A 24,892-nucleotide genomic window follows, 5' to 3' on the forward strand; every position below is an offset into this window, starting at 1 on the left:
TGGGTGATTGCTGTGAGTTTGAGTTTTGGTTTTGCCCCATCTGTTTATTTGTGTGGGATTAATAATTCCTGTCCTGGCCCTCTAATGGGGGGAGGGAGGGAGGGCCACTAGACCAGGGTTGCTCAGGAGTTAGGATAGGAAGGTGGTCCAAACATCATCAACTTAAGACATATCTTTGGGATCAGGTTCAGCCAGTGTTTTACTAGCCTGAGGGCCAGTTTACACATCCCCTATCACTAGTGATCCCCTCACACCACATGACAATAATTTCACATAAAACTCCAAAAATGGGCCAGACAGAAATGTTGGCAGTGTCGATTCCTATAACCATCCACAAGCTTCTTAAACCTCTCGACTGGAATTTTGGATTCTTTTCTTCTTTGGATTCTTCTCTTCTTTTGCAAACTGCTCCAGGTCTCTCATATTTGAAGAGTGCCTTCTTCCAACAGCAATTTTAAGGTCTCTCCACATGTGTTCAATAAGATTTAGATCCAGACTCATTGTTGGCCACTTCATTAGTCTCTAGCGTTTTGTTTCCATCTATTTCTGGGTGCTACTTGAAGAATGTTTGGGGTCATTGTCCTGCTGGAAGACCCATGATCTAGAATGCAAACCCAGATTTCTGACATTGTGCACTATATTGTGACCCCAAATTCTTTGGCAATCTTCACATTTCCTGATGCCTTGCACACAGTCAAGGCAGTCAGTGCCACAGACTGCAAAGCAGCAACAAAAAAGCATTTTTATGTCTCTGTATTAGCGGTGAGATCCTCCTGAGTCTCTTGCCAAAGCGTTTCATTTCATTCAAATGTCTGCGCTGATACTATTGCACCATAATACTGCAGGCTTGAATTTATTTGGAACTTGATTGGGGCTGCTTAACCCCCTTCCAAAATATCATGTGTTGCAACCTTTCATCAATTTTTCTCTGCCATCCACATCCAGGGAGATTAGCTACAGTGCCATGGGTTGTAAATTTCTTGATTATGTTGTGCACCATGGACAAACGAACATCAAGATCTATGGAGATGGACTTGTAAAATTAAGATTGTTGATATTTTTTAACAATTTTAGTTATCAAGTCCTGAGACTGTTCTCTTCTCCTCTTTATGTTCTCCATGGCACTTGCAGACATACAATGCAAATATTGAGTAAACGTCTCCCCTTTTTATCTGGTTTCAAATGATCTGTTAATTACCATTTCCATTAAACATAAAGGAAATAAACATGTGTATAACAAAGATGTGTAATTACAATAATTTTCTGGGAGAAATACTTCATTTTCTGCAACAATTTCAGGGCTGCCAAAACTTTCATTCATGACTGTATGCCAAAATGTTGGCTGTTTAAAAAAAAACAAAAACAATAGAACAAAGTAAAGGCTTCACATTAGAGGATGTAAGAATAGATTTTGTTACCTAGTACTACTCAAAACGTCCTAATTAACTTAGGTTGGGTACTTTTTATTATTACAGAATAACATACATTTTTGGTAGGGAAAGGGATAGCAGTACTTACTCAAAATATTCTGCAGCAGGTGTCACTTTATAACTATCATTGATGTCGGAAAATCCAGAACCATTGAAACTGTTATATTTTGTTTCTGAACAGTTAAGACTATTCCATGAATTGTTGCAGTGGATCCAAGGTAGTTCCGATGTGAACGAAGAAAATAGATAATGTATGGCCCATGCAATGATGACATTATAGAAAAAACCCACATATAATGATATGAGAATGACCGTAAAGCCGACACCTAAAAGAAAAAAAAAAGTTATTTATCCATTTTATATTTACACATATGCCAAACTACTTATGTACAGTGCCTAGTAAAAGTATTCATACCCTGTGAACATTTCCCATATTTTCACGTTACATTCACAAACATAGGGGGCTGTGTGATTTAGCATACTCTTTGGACAGATTTTAACTAATCAATTCAAGATTTAAAAATTAAAAAAAGTCTGACCGGCTTTGAAAAAGTATTAAAATACCGTTAACTTATATTTTTTTCATATTACACCCACAAACTTAAATGCAATTTATTGGGATTTTATGTGATATACTAAAATAAAGGAGTATTTGTGAAATGCAAAGGAATTGAGACATGGTTTTCTAAATATTTTATAAATATAAATCTGAAAATTGTGACTGTATTTGTATTTAGCCCCTCTGAGTCAATACTTTTTAGGACCACTTTTTGCTGCAATTACTGCTGCCAGTCTTTTGGGGTTATGTCTCTACCAGCTTTGAACATCTAAAGACTGAAATTGATGTCTATCCTACTTTGCAAAATTGTTCTAGCATAGTGACCTTGGATGGAAAGCATCTATGAACAGCAATTTTCAAGTGTTGCCACAGATTCTCAGTGGGATTTAGGTCTGGACTTTGACTGGGTCATTCAAATACATGAATATGACATCATTACAGATGAGTGAACCTGAAATGTAAAGTTCGGGTTTCGTACCGGACAACGGGTGTTCAAATCTCAGACTCGAACACCAATTTTTAAATAAATCTGAGTTCGAATTTCAAATACTGTTCATATGTTAATAAGGTTTTTTGAAAGGCTACAGTGTAGATCAACAAGCTTTATGGCATGCGGAAGTTGCAAGTACACTACGGTGAACAATAAAGAAAAAAATGCCCTGGGCTCCACTTATTTTTGATAACTGGTACAGTTATAGCAGAGAGCTGGGGGCTGCAACCCTCAGCTGTCAGCTTTACCTTTGCTGGTTATCAAAAATATTCTGGATTTACTTTTGGATCAGACCGAAGTACACCTGCACAGGAGCGCGATTGGAAGACACTGTATAGGTCACATAGGATACGTCATACACATGAAGATGGGAAGGAGGACGGCAATTGTAAGGAGAGAGGAGATGCCAGATTAAGAAAAGATATGCCTATTGGACTGAATCGTGCCCTCTATGGGCATAATAAAAGGTCTTTTTGAGCTATGCAAAGGGGATTGGGGACATACATACATCTTAATAGAATGCTGTAAAAGCAGCCCTAAAGGAGGTTGCTGTCATTTATTTTGAGAAAACCTGGTGACAGGTTCCCTTTAAAAAAAAATTCAACTAAGTTGAAGTGGAGGGATCAGAATCTGAAGGAGTTGCCTGAGTAAATTATCATGGGAGAAGTAGTCTTTAAGCACAGGCAACTGCTTGGGAATGGATGTGCAGCTTCTTAACACTTTTAAAATTCATAATAAATTTCTAAAAATAAGGAGCTATGTATTTCAGCAGACCTTTACCATTTTTAAAATGTGTAGGCTAAGAAACGTTTCACAGCGGAGGCACTAATATACAGTATATCACAACAGTGAGTACACCCCTTACACTTTTGTAGATTTTTTATTATATCTATTCATGGGACAACACTGAAGATATGACACTTTGATGCAATGTAAAGTAGTCAGTGTACAGCTTGTATAAGTACAAATTTGGTACCCTCTAAATAATGCAACACAGCCATTAATGTGTAAACAGCTGGCAACAAAAATGATTACACCCTTAAGTGAAAATGGCCAATTTGAACTCAATTAGCTATTTTCCCTCTCCAGTGTTATGTGACTTATTAGCGTTATAAGGTTTCAGTGGTGACTAGGGAGCAGGTGTGTTAAATTTGGTGTTATCGCTCACACACTCTCTCATACTGGTCACTGGAAGGTTAACATGGCAACTCATGGCAAAAAATTCTCATGCAGTTTAACAAGTTCCATTCAGATCAGGCCTCGCCATTGTCAACCACAGAAGTTGAGGGCACATTCTCAGAGTCATATTGAGAGGTTGAGTCTTCAAAAAAGACAGGTAAAGGCGTGGGGGGTTCAGTCTGTCAGTACTCAGGCCATCCACCGCACACTACATCAAATTGGTCTGCATGACTGTAGTCCAGAAGGAAGCCTCTTTTAAAGATGATGCACAAGAAATCCAGGAAACAGTTTGCTGCAGATTAAGGGCATGGACTACTGGAACATGTCATGTGGTCTGTTGAGATCAAGATAAATATATTTCATCCAGATGTTGTCAAGCGTGTGTGGCTGCAACCAGGTGAGGAGTACAAAGAAAAGTGTGTCTTGCCTACAGTCAAGCATAGTGGTGGGACTGTCATGGTTTGGGGTTGCAACAGTGCTGCCAGCTGCGGAAAGCTACAGTTTATTGAGAGAATCATGAATGAAAACATGTACTGTGACATATTGAAGCAGAGCATGATCCCATCCCCTTGGAAACTGGGCTGCAGGGCAGTATTCCAGCATAATAATGACCCCAAACACTCCTCCAAGATGATCACTGCCTTGCTAAAGAAACTAAAGGTAAAGGTGTTGGACTGGCCAAGCATGTCTTCAAACCTAAACCCTATTGAGCATCTTTGGAACTTCCTCAAATGGAAGTTGGAGGAGTGCAAGGTTTCTAACATCCACCAATTTCATATATCATCATAAAGGGGTGGAAAATGATTCCAGTGGCTCCTGTAAAGTTCTAGTGAACCCTATGCCTAAGGCCCCCTTCACACGTCCGTGATACACGTGCGTGTTTGGTCCGTTTCCGTATATACCGGTTGACACGGCCAAACGTGCACCAAGGTTATTTAATGTTTGAGGACACATGTGCGTTTTTCATTAAGGTCCGTGGGTCCGTGTGCGTGCTACGTTTGTGTCTCCATTTTGCACGGATGCATGTCCATTTTCAGCACGCAACACGCAGCACGGACCCAATGAAAGTCAATGGGTCTGTGTGTACGTCCAAGTGACACGGACGCATCTCTGTTTGCTCCCTGTACGTTTTTTGCTTTTTTCATGTGATGTCGGTCTTTTTTCTTTTTCTGTTTCGTTCTCTCCCTCAGTCAGTCGGTCGGTCGGTCTCTCTCTATGTCTGTCGGTCGGTCTGTCTCTCTGTCTTATCTGTCCCTCTCTCACAGTCTGTCGGTCAGTTCCCCCCCCCCCCTCTCATACTCACCGTTCCCCGATCTCCGCTGCATAGCTGTTCTCTAAACTCCGGCGGCTTTTCCTCTTTTGAAAAAGCCGGCCGCTTATTAAACAATCTCGTATTCCCTGCTTTCCCTGCCCACCGGCAAATATGATTGGTTGCAGTGAGACACGTCCACACGCTGAGTGACAGCTGTCTAACTGCAACCAATCACAGCCGCCGGTGGGCGTGTCACTATGGAGCAGAGAAATAAATAAATAAATAATTAAAAAAACGGCGTGCGGTCCCCCCCAATTTTAATACCAGCCAGATAAAGCCATATGGCTGCAGGCTGGTATTCTCAGGATGGGGAGCCCCACGTTATGGGGAGCCCCCCAGCCTAACAATATCAGTCAGCAGCCGCCCAGAATTGCCGCATACATTAGATGCGACAGTTCTGGAACTGTACCTGGCTCTTCCCGATTTGCCCTGGTGCGTTGGCAAATCGGGGTAGTAAGGAGTTATTGTCAGCCCATAGCTGCCAATAAGTCCTAGATTAATCATGTCAGGCGTCTCCACGAGATACCCTCCATGATTAATCTGTAAGTTACAGTAAATAAACACACACTCCCCTGAAAAAATCATTTATTAGAAATAAAAAACACTAACAAATTCCCTGGTTCAACAATTTAATAAGCCCCAAAAAGCCCTCCATGTCCGGCGTAATCCAGGATGCTGCAGCGTCGCTTCCAGCTCTGCTGCATGGAGGTGACCGGAGCTGCTGAAGACACCGCCGCTCCTGTCACCTCCACGCAGCAAATGAAGACAGCCGCGCGATCAGCTGAGCTGTCACTGAGGTTACCTGGATCCAGCGGTGGCCGCGGGTAACCTCAGTGACAGCTCAGCTGATCACGCTACTCACCTCAGTTGCTGCGTGGAGGTGGCCGCCGGAGTTTAGAGAACAGCCGTGCAGCGCCGCGCCGGTGATCGGGAAACGGTGAGTATGCGAGAGGGGTACTCCATTCAGTCACTCAGCGGATTAGCGGTCACCGGTGAGTCCTTCACGGGTGACCGCTAATCAGGACGCGACACAGACAGAGCCACGGTATGAGGATGAAGGCGGGTGAAGTTCACCCGAGTTCATTCTCAGCGCGCGACTCTGTCTGCTGTCAGCAGGCATGTATCAACGACATTTAACATCACACACGGACATTTCACACGGACAACACACACACACACGTCAGTTAAGTTTCACGTGCACACACGGCCATTCCACACGCACACACGGCTAGCATACGCAGTTCACACAGATGCCACACGGACCATAAAAACGGACACAAAAACACAAAAACGAAAAACAGACGTAACACACGTGCGTGTTTTTTCACGGACGTGTGAAGGGGGCCTAAGAGAGTTAAGAAGTTAAGACAGTGCTTGGAAATAATGGCCGCCATACAAAATAATGACACTTTGGGCACTATTGTCCATTGTTACTAAGGGAAGTACTCATTTTTGTTACCAGCAGTTTAGACAATCATGGCTGTGTTCCTTTTTAGAGGGCACACCAGAATGACACTGTTATACAAGCTGGATACTGCCTACTTTACATTGTATGAAAGTGTCATAGCTTCAGTGTTGTCCCATGAGAAATATAATAAAATATTTAGAAATATATGAGGGATGTATTCACTTTTGTGATATACTGTAAGTATTAATTTTTCAAGTATTACTTAGAAGGTTCTTTCATATTTCAGAACAAAAAATTGCCTTCCAGACTGACAGGAACGTGTTTGTTTGTCAAGGGATGACAATGCAACTGTGCATCCTATGTTTCCCCTGTGACTTGCAATGAAAAAGAATATGTAAATAACATGGCCAAATCACAATATAGCAATAAATGTCCTAAACTGCAGCTTAGGCCCGTTTCACACGTCAGTGAAAAACACTGACGTTTTTCACTGGCGTGTAAAACACGCACATGTCCCTCCGTGTGCCGTGAATCACGGCACACGTGGGTTGTCTAAGTGCAATCCAGGCTCCGTTCTCCGTGGCCCGTGATTGCACTTAGAGATTAACTCACCTGTGCGCGCTCCCGCTCTCCATGGTGCTGATCGCTCCCGTGGTGCAGCATCCGGCCGGCGCTGACCTCCGCAGCAGCTGCTTCCGGGTCTGCTGTGTCATACATCATGAATATGCGCAACAGTAATGAGCCGGCTCAGAAGCTGCAGGGAGAACAGGCTGCAGAGGACATCGCTGGAACCGGGTGAGTTAAAAGGCTTTTTATTTTAGAAGCACGTTTTTTTCTGGCACGTGTTTCACGGACCACACCACTGCGTGGTCCGTGGGACATCAGTGATGCCAGAAAAAAATGGACATGTCTCCGTGCGGCAATCACGGACACGCGGGTACGCTGCACGGAGACACGTGCAGTGAAAAATCACTGACGTGTGAGCAGACCCATTCATTATAATGGGTCTGCGTATGTCAGTGATTCTGGTACGTTTAAAAAAAAGCACAAACGTACCAGAATCACTGACGTGTGAAAGGGGCCTTAGGCCCATTTCACACGTCAGTGAAAAACACTGACGTTCTTCACTTACGTGTAAAACACGCACATGTCCCTCCGTGTTCCGTGATTCATGGCACACGTGGGTTGTCCATGTGCAATCCATGATCCGTGATCAGTTATTGCATATGGACATTACTCACCTGCCTTCGCTCCTGCTGTCCATGGTGCTGATCTCCTCGGCTCTCCAGCGTCCACCCACCGCTCTCAGCACCTACTTCCTGATCGGCATTTCCTGCTCTCATGAATATTCATGAGCCAGGCAGGAGCTGCCGAGAGCGGAGCAGGCACAGCAAATCGCAGGCAAGGTAAGCTGAAAATTTTGAATTTCTTTTAATATGTCCATGATTTTCTGGTACGTTTCACTGATCACACACGGATCACACCATAGTGTGGTCCATGGGTCATCAGTGATGCCAGAGAAAAACTGACATGTCTCCATGCAGAAGCACGGCCAAGGGTGCACGCTGCACGGAGACACATTCAGTGAAAAATCACTGATGTGTGAGCAGACCCATTGATTAGAATGGGTCTGCATATGTCAGTGATTCTGGTATGTTTTAAAAAAAGCACAAACGTACCAGAATCACTGACGTGTGAAAGGGGCCTTAGCAGAACAAAGAAACAGCGCATGTCTACCACTACTATGTTTAGTGGATAGACATAGAAATTGGCAGTCAGAAATAAATCTAGGGGATGCTACTACTGACACCATTGCAAGTTATTATAAAACATGATAATTATTTTTTATTACATTTGAATTGCAAAATTATTTACTTTCCTATCTACTAATTAGTAATATTTTTGTAGGATAAGCCCTTAAAAGTTACATTTTTACCTTTGAATATTGGACATATTTTCCAAACTCCAGCAGCTCCTTCTCTATTGAATTGTCCTAATGCCAGTTCCATGTAGAATAATGGCATTCCAGCAATTATCATAAAAAATAAATATGGCACTAGAAACGCTCCTGTGGGGACAATGAAATAGAACAATATTTAAAGAACACATTACAGCAAAAAAAAAATCCACCTTCTCTGATGATGATGCATTCCTCCCAACTTTGAAGAACAGAAAGAGTGACAAATGTTGCAGCTCTCTCAGCGCGCCGGCGTACATTTTGACCACTCCTCTAGGTACACCCCCAAGCCACACCCATTTGGCAGTAATAGCCGTTCAGCAGATCCTCCGCACTGTTCATTCATTCATAGCAGCCAGAACTTTCTCATATTTATTAAATCATCACTTCACACATGTTGCTTTTTTGTGTCTGTAAGGCCGTGTTCACAAGTTGCATAAATCCAGTGTTTTTTGTTTTCTGCCGCTGTCCACACCAAACTACACAATAACAATCTTCTCTGATTATTCCATTTGTGCTGCATTTTTTATGCCTTCCCCCCCCCTTATTTCTTCTGTTTTTGTTTTTATGTGTTCTTATGGTACAGAAAAGCTTTGATTCTGCACTTATAAAAGTCACTGCAGTTTTCTTCATGCGTTTTTTGAAGTTCCACCTAGAAACCTGTAGAGAAACAAAAGCACCAAAACTGCAGATTTTGGCAGCGTTTTTCATGAAATTAGATCCACTTTGCTTCTACAGTTAAACACAGCATAACTTATGTGCAAAAAAAACAGCAGGAAAAAAATGCAACATTTACGCTACATGTGAACACGGGCTAAATGTCCAAGTAGAGTTGATTTCATGAAATCTCCGCCCTTGCGGAGAAAGACGGCGCTGAACTGTGCACTTTTGGTGGGTTTTTTCCTCTATAGGCTTCTTTGTGGAGCCTGAAAAAAGACACTAGTGAAAAAAATGCTGCTGTATTTTTCAATGCAGAATCAAAGCTTTTCTGTAGTATTAAAAAAGCAATAAAAACCTGGATTCACATCTGCAACAAACATGTATCAAATATTGGGGAAAACGCATAAAAAACACAGCAAACATTCAAATCAGAGAAGATTGTTAATGTGTTGTGCTGCAGAAGAAACGCAGCATTTATGCTATGTGTGAACACGGCCTCAGTATTACAATTTTATTACATTTTTTATGGGTTTTATAGAAAAAAACAATCAATTGCGACATTTATTTTGCCATGTACTGATCCCCATAATTAATCTGATGGCTGCGTTGTTTGGATCATTACGATTACAGGACAACAAATATGTGAATGTTATTTGCTGATTTGTGATGTTTATTATTTTCTAAAAAAAAGCGCATTCAAAATTACATTGGTCTAGTTTTTTTATTCTTTTTAGTAATTTTATTAGAAGAATAAAAATCTGTTTTACTTTCCTTCTTGAAAACAGGACGTAGAGATGATGCTCTGTACAATGGATTTCTATGTCCTGTATAATCTGTAATATGCTGTGGAGGAAGAGGCTGCATTGCAGCTTGAACTATATCAAATCCTTCCTCTGACATCATTGGTGCTTGTGGCTCATTACCTAGGGCTGCTGGAACATGTTTGAAAGTTGCTGGTTTGATTCTTTTTTTCTCATTTCTTTATAGTAGTTTTATGGAAACAAAAGAATCTTACTTTTTCCTTCAGCTACATAGAGGTGCAGTATATATCTATCTATATCTCTATGTAACTGAATAATCTGCTCCTGGCTTCTCTGCCTGCAATACAGGTCAACGTTACCAAATACTCATATGCCTCTCAGTATGGCACCATTTTATTAAAGACCATGTGCAGTGTGATTCTACAGACATCCACTACATCCATATCAACTAAAAAAAATGCAGAAGTATGGATATGTTGTGATTTGAGCAATCTATAGCTTGGTATAAAGGGGAAACAATATAAGGTATGTAGTTGGTGCCAAGGACTGGACTGTGTCAATGACACAGCTGTAAATAGAGAAACAGGCTGCAGGAGCATCCATGGGGATGCCTGAGAGAGGTGGGGATTGTATAGAAAATGGGATTTTCTAGAGAAGATCACTATGGAGTTAAGTTGTACATTTAGTACTGAAATATCATGCACCAGGAGCAGCCAGAGTAACAGTTAATACAATATATGAAGAAAAAGTAGAGAATTATCTTGTGCGTAGCTTAAAAAACATTGAAGTTCTAACCTTCCTAGTAAGGATGAATATCCCTGCAAGGTGAGTTACCATTGTATACAAGTAGTGGCATTATCATCTCAAAGACACCAACTAATGACACCTGACATTTATTGTGGACATACATGACTACAGGTACTGACATGCTTTACATAATGCTCAGATTGTGCATAATTCACCATAAAGCAGAATAAAAAATAACAATAAAATGAACCAAGGCAAGACAGCAAATGTTTTCCATGACTCTTACCTCCTCCATTTTTGTAACACAAGTAGGGAAACCGCCAAACATTAGCTAAGTCCACAGCAAATCCAATAACAGAAAGAAGGAAATCAATTTTCTTACTCCAGGTCTCCCTCTCTTCAATATCAGGATTGGTCTGTGATGGGTTTACCAGTACAGAATTAGTAAACTGAACTCCATTTTGCTCCTTTACCAGTATGAGCTCTACTTCCTTGGTACCCATCTCATTAAATTCTTTAGCAGGAGCAACGACTGAAGACATCTGCCCGACTGGTGGTCTAGGTTTGATCATTAGGTGCTGCCAACACTATAGACGGTAATCAGGGGTGAGAGATGAATCAATAGCCTTCTACCTGTAGTAAGCAAACACAGAAGTAAATGAATCAAAATTAATTTTGTGTGCATATATTTACCCTGCTTTTTTGTAGACACGTTATGTTAAATAACATTGAAATGTAGAACTAGATTCTTGTATTAAAAGGGTTGTCTAATGAACAAAATACATTTTAATCAATAGATCTTGGAATAATAAAAATTTCCACAATTGGATGCGTTAAAAAAAAAAATGTTCCTGTGCTGAGATAACTTATAAATGTGCCCCTGCTGTGTCCTGTGTCTGACCACACGGGAACATGGTCTGAACATAGGGGAGGACTCAAAAGCGTATACAGACAGGACAGCGTGGGATCACAACTGCTGCATTCTGTGAGGTAAAACATTTTCTTGACTGTTTATAGACATGTTTTACCTCCCAGAAAAAAATGTTTTACTTAAAAAAAAGCAGCAGCTTTGATCCCATGCTGGCCTGTCTGTATACTATTTTGTGTCCTCCCCTGCGCAGGATTATGTGGTATGTGCCGACCATTTTCCTGCACGGTCAGACACAACCATTCCCTGCCGGTCTGGCTGCTCTCATCGCGGGGCTATCGCGCACTAGGGTTGCATGGCTATACACGGTGGTGTCTCATGTGTGGAAATAGTGTGTGATGTGGGGACGCGGGATGCGGCACCTCCCATGTGTTTCATGGCCCGAGAGACATGGGCAGCTGTAACAGGCAACGCAGGACAGTGCCTTGCCTGGTGTAAGCAAATAGTGGGAATGTTTGCTCCCTGCTGTACAGGTGAGCAGAAAGTGGCTGCCTGGATATGACTAGGAGAGATGCAACACCTCAGCTTCATCATTAGCAATGGGCTAGCTATTTTCTTTTTGATCCTAACCTAGTCCAATGTTGTTTATTCAGTTTTCAGCGGTGAGTGGTTTCTGGTAAGTGTCGGGTTGCTTCTCTGCATTTGCCAAAGGCTTTATAGTTCTTCATCCCTGGCTATAGTTCCTTGGTTTTCCCTTTATTACTCTTATTTGTTACCGTGCCGCTAGTTTTATTTTACTTCTGTTACATGACTCTGACATCGTCCACGTCACCAGATGCCAGCTATCCTGTGACAGCGGTCTGAGAAGGGCTCTGTCAAGACGCCCCTCCCTTTTGGGAGCAGGGGAAGAATTTCCCAGCCCTAAAGGACTTGCCTAGCAGTGGGGGTTTGCCCCAAATATGTCTGTGCTATTGATGGTCTGATGTGAGTCATAACAAGAGTGGTCTCCTCCTGCGCATAACAATTATATAGTACTGCACATAACAAGGGCACAAATATAAGATTATCTCAGGGAAGGAACACTTTTTAACTCATCCAATTCTCAAAATTATTTTTATGCCAAGATCTATTCATTACAGTTAAATGTACTTTGTGGCACAATCCCTTTAAATTTATTTCGTGAAACAGAGTGCTCAAAGCATAGGAATCATTTCAAGTCACTTTCAAAATATGCTAGTTTTTTTTTTGTAATTTATACATTGCATTATTTGTGGACATTATTTGGCCTGTATATGGCATTTTTCCGTATGCATTCTCCATCTCTATTTGTCTGTGTTCCTTGCTCCTGATTGAAGACTATGATGTCTCCCATACACTGCACACACAGAGCAGAGAAGATTCTGCTTAACTGTTTAACTCGTATATACCCTCTGAATTAGAAGTAGCATGAAGGTCATCATATAGCGGCATAATAAAATGAAAAACAAAACTGTTTAAAAACCAGCAGCCTTTAGCACCGTGTGTGTATGCCTCTGTCTCCTTTCCGCAGCTCTCCTCTCATCCTTACTATTAACCTCTATTTGTAACACGTTGATATCTGCATCAGCTGAAAGATTTAGGCTATGTGTGCGTGCTATAGATTGGGTGCAGAAATTTTCTGCATCTGCACCTTCTGGCAGAAAAATGCACCAACATTTTGGTGCATTTTGTGTCATGCATTTTTTAGTGAAGTCAATGGGTGGAAGGCTAAAAAATGCAGGAAAAAATGCACCAACAATTGACATGCTGCTGTCAAACGAAATTGTGCGCAAACTTCGCCAATTGTCTTGGTGGCGTCAGGCTCTGACTGGTGGATTTTCTGATGAAGAAGTGGGGTGACACTTTGAAATGGTTGAATTAAAACACCTCGTATTTTACTTTTTCCTGGATGTGTGTCGTATCTCCAGCAGCGCAGTATCGGTTCCACATTTAGGGCTCATGCGCACACTGCGTATAGAACTGCAGCGTAAATGCATGTGTCCTGCGTCCCCTGCACAGTCTATGTAGATTGTACATGAGACTTGCGCACAATGCTTTTTTGAACGCAGCGATTTGGATGCTAAAATTTTGACCCAAATCCGTGCGTTCATAAAAATGAGCATGTCAATTATATGTGCTTTCTTGATGCAGCTCCCACTCTGTCTATGGTGGGGGCAGCATCCCGAGCGCATGAAATCGGATCTTTTTAACAAAAAAACTGCATTCATTATGCAGTTTTTCTGCAGCGATTTGAGCGCACATGTGCTGTCAAATCGCTGCAGGATATTCAGCAGTTACGTGCGCATGAGCCCTTACAGTGTTCCTTAGTGATCTTTGGCTTCTTCAGCACGTGGACTCTGCAGCAGCTGGTTACAGGCTTTACTTCTGGTTGTGTGATACACAACCCAATAAGGTGAGCACATTCCCTTATTATTTTTATTCCTTGTTACTGGGTAAGACCCTATTACGCTCTTTTCCATCCAGCTTTTTACACAGCCTGTTTGTTAGGCTCCTTTTATCACATGTTGTGAGGATGCCAATCACATCTGCTTCTCTCATATTTAAGTTGGATGAAATCTTTTTCCCATGCCAGCCTTAGGTTATACTGTGTTAGTCTGTGTGTTGTGGTGTCCCAGACTATCTGGAAAGTGTTGGTTTTTGCCTGGTGTGCTTGTGGAGTTTACCAGTCATATTGTTGTTTCCTCTCTGCTCTTGTTTTCCTCCTTACCTTTTATTGTCTAATACCTTTGCTTGTGTTTGCTGTGTGACGGAGTTTTGCATTACCCTGTCAGTCTATTTTTGTGGGTTTAATCTCACTTCTGTCCCATCTCCACCTGGGAAGGAGAGGAGGCATTACGTTAGGGCTGCTCAGGAGCAGGGCCAGGAAGGAGACTCATCCATCCCCACATATAGGGGTATACCTGAGACTAGGGATTTCTAGGGCCCCCTAGCCTGATTGTCAGCTTAGGAATCACAGTTTCCTGCTATCCCCAGATTCTTCATGACATTATAGCTGGCCACACTTAAATTTTCAACATAGACCCAGGCAGTTGCAGACCCTCTGTCTCCAGGTGGCTGAATTAAAGGTGGCGGTACAGCAACTAGCGCACGCCGCCACACCAGCGCAATCCGCCATACCAGCGCAGTCCGTGTTGGTTGCCAGACCATCTGAACCCAAACTGCCCCTCCTGGAAAGACTTTTTGGGAGCGCAGCCAGACTGTAACTTTTCAAGAAGCATGTAAACTGTTCTTTCCATGTCCTCAATCCTCTGGTAATGAGATGTGGCACCACAGTGGTCATGGGAGCCACAGTGGCATTGTTCTCTTCACCTGGAGGACAGTGCTATGCCTGGAAGCAGTAGGGAAGATCTCAATGTCAGGTTCCATTACACACATCACTTCCTGACTCAGGCCAGAAGGGGGAGCTGAAGTTCTGGTTGGCACGAGCCTCCTCTGTGCATTCTGGGATGGGAAGGGGTTAGTCAGAAAACCAGAAAGTGAAACCTCAGGACCCTGGAGGAGAGGAAAGAGACCGGTCGCTGTTAGAAAGCTGTCAGCAAGCTTTCCAGGACCGCGCACATTGCACAGATTACTGGGTACTAAAGGCTCAGTAGTAAAACCCGGAGGGCAGGAGATTCCATGTTTCCTGCCCCACTAACAAAGCCCTAAGGCAAAGTAGCAAAATAGAGCCTGGGGCCACGGAGGAACACGCGGGTCCCTGTAAAAGACCAGACGTCCAGAACTACAGTTAAGGCATTCCAGGAGTACTTTTGTCAACCCCATGGTTACCCTGAAAGTGTAGTCGCAGATTAAGGACCAGACTTTGAAGCCGAAGTGTTCCAGGAATTCTGTCACCTGTACGGCTGTAAGAAGATAAGAACGACACCGTATCACCCCCAAGGTAACGGAATGTGTGAGCAGATGAACCAGGCGGTGCTGAACTTACTCAAGACACTGCCTCTTGAGGAAAGGAACCTGTGGCTGGAGAAGCTGCCAGACTTCGTAGATATGTACAACAATATCCCGGTGAAGTCCACCAACTGTACCCCGGCCTATCTGATGCGGGCAAGACCTGGCAGGCTGACTATTGACCTGGACATGGGAGTCTTGGAACTCGACGCAGCTCCACCGGAGGTAGACTGGGACATTGAGCGACAACAACGATATCGTCAGGTCCAAGAGTGTGTGGAAAATAGTCTATCTGAAGCCAGGCAGAGACTGGAGAGTAACTATAACCAAACCGATTCAGCAGCTCTCCTGGCACCGGGAGAACAGATCCTCAAGAGAAAATGAAGAATGCACAAATTGAATGACCAATGGGAAGCTGAGCCGTTCACTGTCATGCCGTCAAGATTTGATAATCCCAAGGTGTGTCTCATTAGCAAAGATGGGGGAAAGACTTCAACAGCCGTTTCCAGAGACCACTTGAACATATGCCCTGATCAGTTGCGGATTGGTGAAAATAGCCCCAAAATTTCCCAACCTGAAGTACAATAAGAAGAGACTATCCAAACCATCCTAGGAGCGTTCCCCAAAACCTGGACACAGTGTAATCAAGCTGTTGTAGTACTGGTCTTGACCTTCCATCAAATTGCCCCACCAGAAGTGGTCGTGGCTCCAGCCCCATCTAAAGATCTACCTGCCAGTGAAGTGGATGTTACGCCCAAAGAAGACCCGGGAGACCTGCCTCTTACTTGCGGTAAACCTGCCATGCCCACGGTGAGTCCACCTGCCCTGCCAGAAAGCACAGGGCCATCCTCCAGCATAACCGTAGACAACCGGGTTGGATGAGAATTACCCAATAGTGAGGGGTTGCACCCAATTCCTCGTAGGTCACAGCAGAGATCGGAAGCCAACCCGGTACCGGGAATCGGATGTATAGCAATAGTTAAGAATGTGCAACTGACCAATGTTAATATTTTGTATATATATATATATGTAACCTGTATTAATTGTAATAATTTTGTATTCTTGTCTTTTCCAAATCTTTTCTCAGTTCCGGAGTTCTGAATTTAACCAAGGGGGAATGTGGCACCCCAGTTGTCATGGGAACCACAGTGGCATTGTTCTCTTCACCTGGAGGACAGTGCTATGCCTGAAGCAGCGGGGAAGATCTCATTGTCAGGTACCATTGCACACAGCACTTCCTGACTCAGACCAGAAGTTGGAGCTCAGGTCCTGGTTGGGACGAGCCTCCTCTGTGCATTCTGGGATGGGAAGGGGTTAGTCAGAAAAAACAGAAAGTGAAACCTCAGAACCCTGGATGAGAGGAAAGAGACCGGTCACTGTTAGAAAGCTGTCAGCAAGCTTTCCATGACCGAGCACATTGCACAGGACACGGAGTCCTAGATTACTGGATACTAAAGGCTTAGTAGTAAAACCCAGAGGGCAGGAGATTCCATGTTTCCTTCCCCACCAACAAAGCCCTAAGGCGAAGTAGCAAAATAGAGCCCGGGGCCACGGAGGAACACGCGGGCCCCACACCCAGCTCGCGCACCTATCAGAGAGGGACATAGCACTAAGCAACAAAGAACTGGGGTCCCCAAGTAGATTCAAGCCACGGGGATCCGACATACAAGGCGCAAAAAGGAAGGCATCCAACGTACCTGGCAAAGAGACATTCCTCCCTGCTACCAGGCTGACCAGACCACAGTAACCTCGGGACTCGAAAGGTTTGATGAACAGTTTGGCAAACGTAGCGTTTGTTTGGCAAGGCTCGGCGAATTGAATTTTGAAAGTGTCACGCTGTACTCTAACATGTACAATAGCAGAACAGCACAGTAATGTGGGTCAGAAAGGATTCCTGAAACTACCTGAGAAGGTAGTTAGCTGGTAAACCACTAGGGGGGATTAGAGTGGAGAAAACGTATGAGCAGAGAATTCCCTAGCAGAGGTAATTCTAGTCAAGCCCACCAGATCACAGTAGAATCGTCAGAAAGCTGTGTCACAACATGAGGTCTTGTAAATACACAGGGGCAAAGTCTAAACGTAGTCAGAGAGAAGAAAACAGTCAGTAGCTGGGAAATCAGAACTCAGAAGTGTGGGAGAATGGGAAGACAAGAACAGAATCAAGGTAAACAGATAAGGAACGAACAGGGAGACAGACGAGCAGGGAGCTGGAAGGAGACGGCAGGAGAGACACTGACAAGACGAAAATAGAGAACAGAGGAGGTTAACAACAAGTCAGGTGAACACGGAGGTTAGGAGGGAGCAGGTCAGACAACAGGTCACTCACGAGCAGAACACAGCAGAGCCAGAAATATCACTGGCGTAGTCCCAGAGAAACAGTGCCCTAATAAAGTAGCCTGACCTCCATAGCGAGGCAGGAAGGATTAACCCCTAACATTACCTGTATCAGAAGTGAAACTAAAAAAAAGGCTCAGCTGCAGCTAAACCAGGAGTAAATCATGACAGAAAGGTTCACTTATCTCTAGTGAAGGTACCCTGGATCTCATATTGCATCACTTTTGGTGGCCCTGAATCTGGAGGGATGTGGTATCTGTCACGGCCAGGTGTACGGGCAGGCCCAGGAGGTGGATCCACTGGACCGAACTCCTAGATGGTAGCAAAGAGTCCGGCAGCTGGAGCACTAGAAACAGCAGAGCAGTCCTTGCACACAGGTATAGCGGAGAAGTCCCTGGGACTACGGAGTTACGGGTGGTAGTCCGGGTGACGCAGCTCAGGTTCGGAAGCCGAGATGATGTCAGGCGGGGTCCGGAACCTTGGGAGCAAGAAGACGAGTCACCGCAGGGATCCGAGGTGGTGCGGACTGTCAGGATGGCAGATGGACAGCGTTCGGGTTTCAGGATACGGCAGACTGGATGGCGAAGCAGGCACGGCTCTACAAAGAGAGATAGGTGAGTACGAGCACAGTAACACCAGGAGACCTGACTCCTAGCTCAGGGAACACGAAGATCAGGCCCCGCCCCCTTGGACAATGACCCCCTATATACCCTGTACCTGTGCAACCTCATTTCCTGTTAATGGACGCTGGCCCTTTAAGAAAGGGTCAGTGACCGCGCGCGCGCCCTAATGCGCATGCGCGCCGCCCGGGTGCCAGAAGCCAGGGAAAGAGGCTGCGAGGAGGACGCAGGGGAGCCGGCCAGGTCCAGGGAAGCTGTCGGGCGCCGGGATCGGGGGCCCGGAGCCCTGGGACGGACGGAATCCGGTGACTGGGGAGCGGAGAGCGTGGCATGTGAGCCGGGGAACGGGGGTGAGGACCCGGGGAGCGTGACAGTACCCCCCCCCCCACGCCCCCCTCCCCGCAACCGGGACATGAAGGCACGGATAAGAGGAGTGCCCACGTTCTCCCTGGGCTCCCAAGACCTATCCTCAGGACCATACCCCTCCCAGTCCACCAGGAAGAACTGTCGACCTCGTACGGTCTTCATGGCCACGATATCCCTTACCGCATAGATGTCATCATCGGCAATAGGAGGAGGGGCCGGACTGGCAGCAGCGGAGAAGGGACCAAGGACAACCGGCTTGAGCAGAGAGACGTGGAAGGAGTTGGGTATCCTCATCGTGGCCGGGAGCTGTAGCTTGTAGGATACCTCATTGATCTTGCTGAGGACCTTAAACGGCCCGATGTAGCGAGGACCCAGCTTGTAGGAAGGTATCTTCAATCGGATGTACTGGGAAGCAAGCCAGACCAGGTCACCAGGAGAGAAACACGGAGGATCCAGACGTCTCTTGTCAGCGTGTTTCTTCATCCGCTGGGAAGCGCGCCCAAGGGACGCTTTGACAGAGTCCCAAATGGTAGCAAAGTCACGAACTGCAGTATCAGCAGCCGGAACATCCGATGAAGGGGATATAGGCAATGGGACGGCGGGCTGGAGTCCATAAACAACATGGAAGGGAGATTCGGAGGATGACTCACTGACGTGGTGGTTATGGGAGAATTCAGCCCAAGGCAGAAGCGAGGACCAGTCGTCGTGATGGGCGTTGACATAGTGACGTAGGTATGAGGTCACGATTTGATTGACCCTCTCCACTTGGCCGTTAGACTGAGGATGGTAAGAAGAAGAAAAGTCCAGAGTCACTCCCAGATGTTTGCATAGAGCCCTCCAGAAGCGGGAGGTGAACTGAGTTCCTCTGTCGGACACTATGTGGGATGGAAAGCCATGCAAGCGGAAGATGTGATGTATATAGGCTTCCGCGAGTTCCTGAGCAGAGGGCAGTCCGGCCATAGGAACGAAGTGGGCCATTTTGGAGAATCGATCAACCACGACCCATATGACTGTGTGCCCGGAGGATAATGGCAAGTCCGTAATAAAGTCCATTGCTATGTGTTGCCACGGGACTGAGGGTATCGGTAGAGGCAGAAGACGGCCATAGGGCAGGTGTTTGGGCGTCTTGTTCCTGGCACAAGAGGAGCAGGCAGAGACAAAAGCAGCGACGTCCGTGCGAAGGGATGGCCACCAATAATGGCGTACAATCGCACCCCATGTTCTCTTCTGGCCTGCATGACCGGCTGTTTTCGAGGCATGACCCCAGTGTAACACCTTTTGCCTGTCAGTCTCAGAGACATAGGTCTTTCCGGGCGGTATCTGGGCCAGGGTGACAGGGGCCACCGGAATAATCTTGCTAGGAGGGATGATAGGCTGGGTAGTCTCTTCCTCCTGCTCCATGGGCATGAAAGACCTAGACAAGGCATCCGCACGTACATTCTTGTCTGCGGGTCGGAAATGGAGCTGGAAGTCGAACCTGGCAAAGAATAAGGACCACCTGGCTTGCCGTGGGTTCAGTCGCTGAGCGGACCGTAGGTATTCCAGGTTCTTGTGGTCCGTGTAGATAATCACGGGGTACACTGCTCCTTCCAGGAGGTAGCGCCATTCCTCCAGAGCCAGTTTGACCGCCAATAGTTCTCGGTCACCGATGGTGTAATTACGTTCAGGTGCAGAGAAGCTCTTGGAGAAGAAACCGCATGTAACCATCTTCCCGGAGGAGGACTTTTGCATGAGCACTGCTCCGGCTCCCGAGGAGGAGGCATCCACCTCCAAGGTGAACTGGCGGTTTAACTCCGGACGGTGGAGTACAGGAGCGGAGGCAAATGCTCGCTTCAGTGAGCAAAACGCGGCGTCGGCCGCAGGTGACCAGTCCTTTGGATTAGCCTCCTTTTTGGTCAAAGCGGAGAGAGGAGCAGTCAGGGCAGAGAAGTGAGGGATGAACTGGCGGTAGTAGTTGGCAAATCCCAGGAACCGTTGGATTGCCTTTAGTCCAGAAGGGGGAGGCCAGTTGAGTATGGAGGACACCTTCTTAGGATCCATTTGCAGTCCAGTACCCGAGATGATGTATCCCAGGAAAGGGAGAGAAGACTGCTCAAAGACACACTTCTCATATTTGGCGTATAGACGATTCTCTCTCAGTCGTTGTAGGACCAGCTGGACGTTCTCTCTGTGGGTCTGGAGGTCCGGAGAGTAGATAAGGATGTCATCCAGATACACTACTACACAGACGTAGAGGAGGTCCCGGAAGATGTCGTTCACCAATTCTTGGAAGACTGCTGGTGCATTACATAGGCCGAAGGGCATCACGCAGTATTCATAGTGCCCATCGCGAGTATTAAACGCGGTCTTCCATTCGTCCCCAGAACGGATACGAACTAGGTTGTAAGCACCCCGAAGATCCAGTTTGGTGAACACACGGGCTCCTCTGAGCCGGTCGAACAATTCGGGGATGAGCGGCAGAGGGTACTTGTTCTTTACGGTGATCTGATTCAGACCCCGGTAGTCGATGCAGGGGCGTAGGTCACCCTCTTTCTTCTTAACGAAGAAGAAGCCCGCTCCCGCAGGAGAGGAGGATCTCCGGATGAATCCCTTAGCCAGGCTCTCTGTGATGTAGGTAGACATGGCCCTGGTTTCGGCTGGGGACAACGGATATATCCGTCCTCGAGGTGGTGTTGTTCCTGGGAGCAGGTCGATGGCACAATCGTAGGGACGGTGTGGCGGAAGTACCTCAGACTCCTTCTTGTCGAAAACGTCTGCGAAGGACCAATAGGCCGAGGGCAGTTCCGGTAGGTTCTCTGGAACCGGAGGTCGTCGGATGTGTGGTATGGACTTCAGACACTTCTCATGACAAGAAGGACCCCATCGGGTGATTTCGCCAGTACCCCAGCTGACTGAGGGTTCGTGTGTCCGCAACCAGGGAAGTCCCAGCAGGATTTGATGGGACATGTGTGGAAGGACGTAGAGAGAGATGTTCTCGGTGTGCAGGGCACCGATACGTAGTTCGACCGGTCTGGTGACCCAGGAGATGGTATCAGAGAGAGGTCTCCCATCCACAGAGGCTATCACGAGGGGTTTGTCAAGTGGAGTAACAGGCAGCTGGTACTTGTCCACCGTGGCCTGCTGAATGAAATTGCCTGCTGCCCCGGAATCGAGGTATGCCTCAGCCGTGAACCGCGTCTCTCCCGTTGACACTTGCACAGTCCACATAACCGGGTCTGAGAGAGTCCCAGCACCTAGGGTGGCCTCTCCTACCAACCCTAGGCTTTGGAGTTTCCCGGCCTCTCGGGACAGGCGCGTAGCAGGTGTGTGCCCTCTCCGCAGTAAAAGCAGAGGCCCTTGGCGAGCCGCTCTGCTCGACGCTGTTCAGACTGTCGTACTCGGTCAATCTGCATGGGCTCGTGGACGGGAATCCCAGCTGTTGATGACTGAGGTGCGGAGGGCTTCTGGGGAGGTGAGGAATGCCGTACCGGTCGTCTCTCACGAGACAGCTCTTTAGAGCGCTCCTGAAAACGAATGTCCACTCGAGTAGCCAGGGCAATCAGGGCATCTAGGGTGGAGGGCAAGTCACGACCCGCCAACTCATCTTTGATGCGACTCGAGAGTCCCTCCCAGAAGGCGGCTGTCAGGGCCTCATTATTCCACCCGAGTTCAGAAGCCAAAGTGCGGAAACGGATGGCGTATTGGCCCACCGTCAGTGTTCCTTGACGTAGGCGGAGAAGTGATGAAGCAGACGCAGAGGCGCGTCCCGGCTCGTCAAAGGTACTGCGAAAGGCCTGCAGGAACTCTCGAAGGTTCTTGGTCACGGGGTCCTCCTTCTCCCACAAGGGGTTCATCCACGCCAGTGCCTCGCCCTCTAGGTGGGACATTATAAAGGCGACCTTGGCTTGGTCGGAGGCGAATAGATGTGGCAGCTGCGTGAAATGAAGGGAACACTGGTTGATGAAGCCCCTGCAGGTCTTGGGATCTCCAGAATAACGAGGTGGTGAAGCCAACCGGAGTTGGGAAGCACCCGACGAGGCTGCCACTGGTGCGGGAGCCGTGGATTGTCCATTGGAGGACCTGGGTGCCGCAGGCGTCATTGATGCTTGTAACGTGTACAGGCGGGTGTCCACGGAGGTCATAAATTGCAGCATGCGGGTCTGGACTTCACGCTGGCGTTGGAGTTCCTCTTGCAGGGCCAATAGTGCTGCAGCGGGATCCATGGCCTGATCTTACTGTCACGGCCAGGTGTACGGGCAGGCCCAGGAGGTGGATCCACTGGACCGAACTCCTAGATGGTAGCAAAGAGTCCGGCAGCTGGAGCACTAGAAACAGCAGAGCAGTCCTTGCACACAGGTATAGCGGAGAAGTCCCTGGGACTACGGAGTTACGGGTGGTAGTCCGGGTGACGCAGCTCAGGTTCGGAAGCCGAGATGATGTCAGGCGGGGTCCGGAACCTTGGGAGCAAGAAGACGAGTCACCGCAGGGATCCGAGGTGGTGCGGACTGTCAGGATGGCAGATGGACAGCGTTCGGGTTTCAGGATACGGCAGACTGGATGGCGAAGCAGGCACGGCTCTACAAAGAGAGATAGGTGAGTACGAGCACAGTAACACCAGGAGACCTGACTCCTAGCTCAGGGAACACGAAGATCAGGCCCCGCCCCCTTGGACAATGACCCCCTATATACCCTGTACCTGTGCAACCTCATTTCCTGTTAATGGACGCTGGCCCTTTAAGAAAGGGTCAGTGACCGCGCGCGCGCCCTAATGCGCATGCGCGCCGCCCGGGTGCCAGAAGCCAGGGAAAGAGGCTGCGAGGAGGACGCAGGGGAGCCGGCCAGGTCCAGGGAAGCTGTCGGGCGCCGGGATCGGGGGCCCGGAGCCCTGGGACGGACGGAATCCGGTGACTGGGGAGCGGAGAGCGTGGCATGTGAGCCGGGGAACGGGGGTGAGGACCCGGGGAGCGTGACAGTATCCTATGTATCTGCATGTGCCACCTGTGCGCACTCATAGGAGTCTTACTATCGTCCCTCAGGATGGCTACAGCCTTTGAGTGTTCCTAGTCAACCTTGGACAGACATTTTCATGGACCTTTTTACGGATTGACTTTCCTCTGCTGGTAATACAGTAATTTTTATAGTGGTGGATAGGTTTTCTAAAATGACTCTTTACCATCATTACCTAATGCTAAGATATTAGCCCAGGTGTTTGTGCATGAGATTGTCAGACTCCATAGAGCCCCTTCTAAAATTGTTTCTGATAGAGGAACTCTGTTTATTGCCAACTTATGGAGAGCTTTCTGCTCTTGGTTAGGAATTAAACTATCTCATTCGTCAAAGTTCCATCCTCAGTCTAATGGACAAACAATGTATGAATCAAAATTTGGAGCAGTATTGTATTTTGTTTCAGATAATCCGGAGGAGTGGTCCTCGTTCCTTCCTCTTGCTGAATTTGTCATCAATTATTGCTGACATAAATCTTCTGGTGTATCTCCATTTTGTGTCTATGATCATCATCCCCGGTTCTGTACATTTCAGGAAGGGCTCTCATCACAGGTACCTGGAGAGGACTAATCGATCTCCTCATTAAAGTCTACATGGGAGAAGGTTCAGGAGCATTTGCGTGACATGGGTTCTAAGTATAAGTGTGCGGCTGACTGTACTGTAGATGTGTGCCTAGTCTGGACCTGTGTGTGAGTGATCTGGTGCAGTTGCCAACAAGAAACATTAAGCTTAAGGTGCCTTCACTTTAGTTAGGACCTCTGTTTATTGGTCCATTGAGAATCACTGCTATCATTAATCTGTTGGCTTTATGCCTGATGTTACCGGCATCCTGCAAGATTCATAATATTTTTACTAAATTGCTGTAAAACAAATTTGTGGCATCAGGAGCAACTTTCCCTTTATCTACGCCTCCAGTCCAAGTTGATGGGTCATTAGAATTTCAGGTATCTATGATCATTGATTTCCATTTAATTTGCCGTTCATTCTACTACTTAGTTCATTGGCAAGGATATGGTTCTGAGGAGAGAACTTGGCTACCAGTCTCAGATATAGATGCGGAGCATCTGGTTAGGTCATTTCACCATCTCCATCTAGAGAGATCAGGTCCTGAGGACGCAGAGGCCCCTCTCAGAGAGAGGGGTCCTGTCACAAGGAGTTGTGCACAAACTTCGCCCACTGTCATGATGGCATCAAGCTCTGTTCACATTGCAGATCCTGAAACTCTGCCCAATGGTTTCTCTGGCGTTTCTGATCAACACAGGCACACTCTGGCATCGGCCTGATGGGTGCT

General features: G+C 46.5%; 1 protein-coding gene across 1 annotated transcript in view; it reads right to left on the minus strand.

Moving 5' to 3' along the window:
- Positions 1–24,892, minus strand: part of SLC6A3 (solute carrier family 6 member 3) — a 217,203-nt gene that overhangs the window by 186,548 nt on the left and 5,763 nt on the right. The window contains exons 2-4 of the mRNA XM_075314881.1: positions 10,790–11,136; positions 8,315–8,446; positions 1,519–1,756 (exon numbers count right to left, since the gene is read on the minus strand). Coding sequence (XP_075170996.1) covers positions 1,519–1,756; positions 8,315–8,446; positions 10,790–11,075 — 656 coding nt within the window. The 5' untranslated portion in view covers positions 11,076–11,136. The remainder of the gene's footprint in view (positions 1–1,518; positions 1,757–8,314; positions 8,447–10,789; positions 11,137–24,892) is intronic.

This window comes from Anomaloglossus baeobatrachus, chromosome 6, assembly GCF_048569485.1.
Source record: "Anomaloglossus baeobatrachus isolate aAnoBae1 chromosome 6, aAnoBae1.hap1, whole genome shotgun sequence".
NCBI lineage: Eukaryota > Metazoa > Chordata > Amphibia > Anura > Aromobatidae > Anomaloglossus > Anomaloglossus baeobatrachus.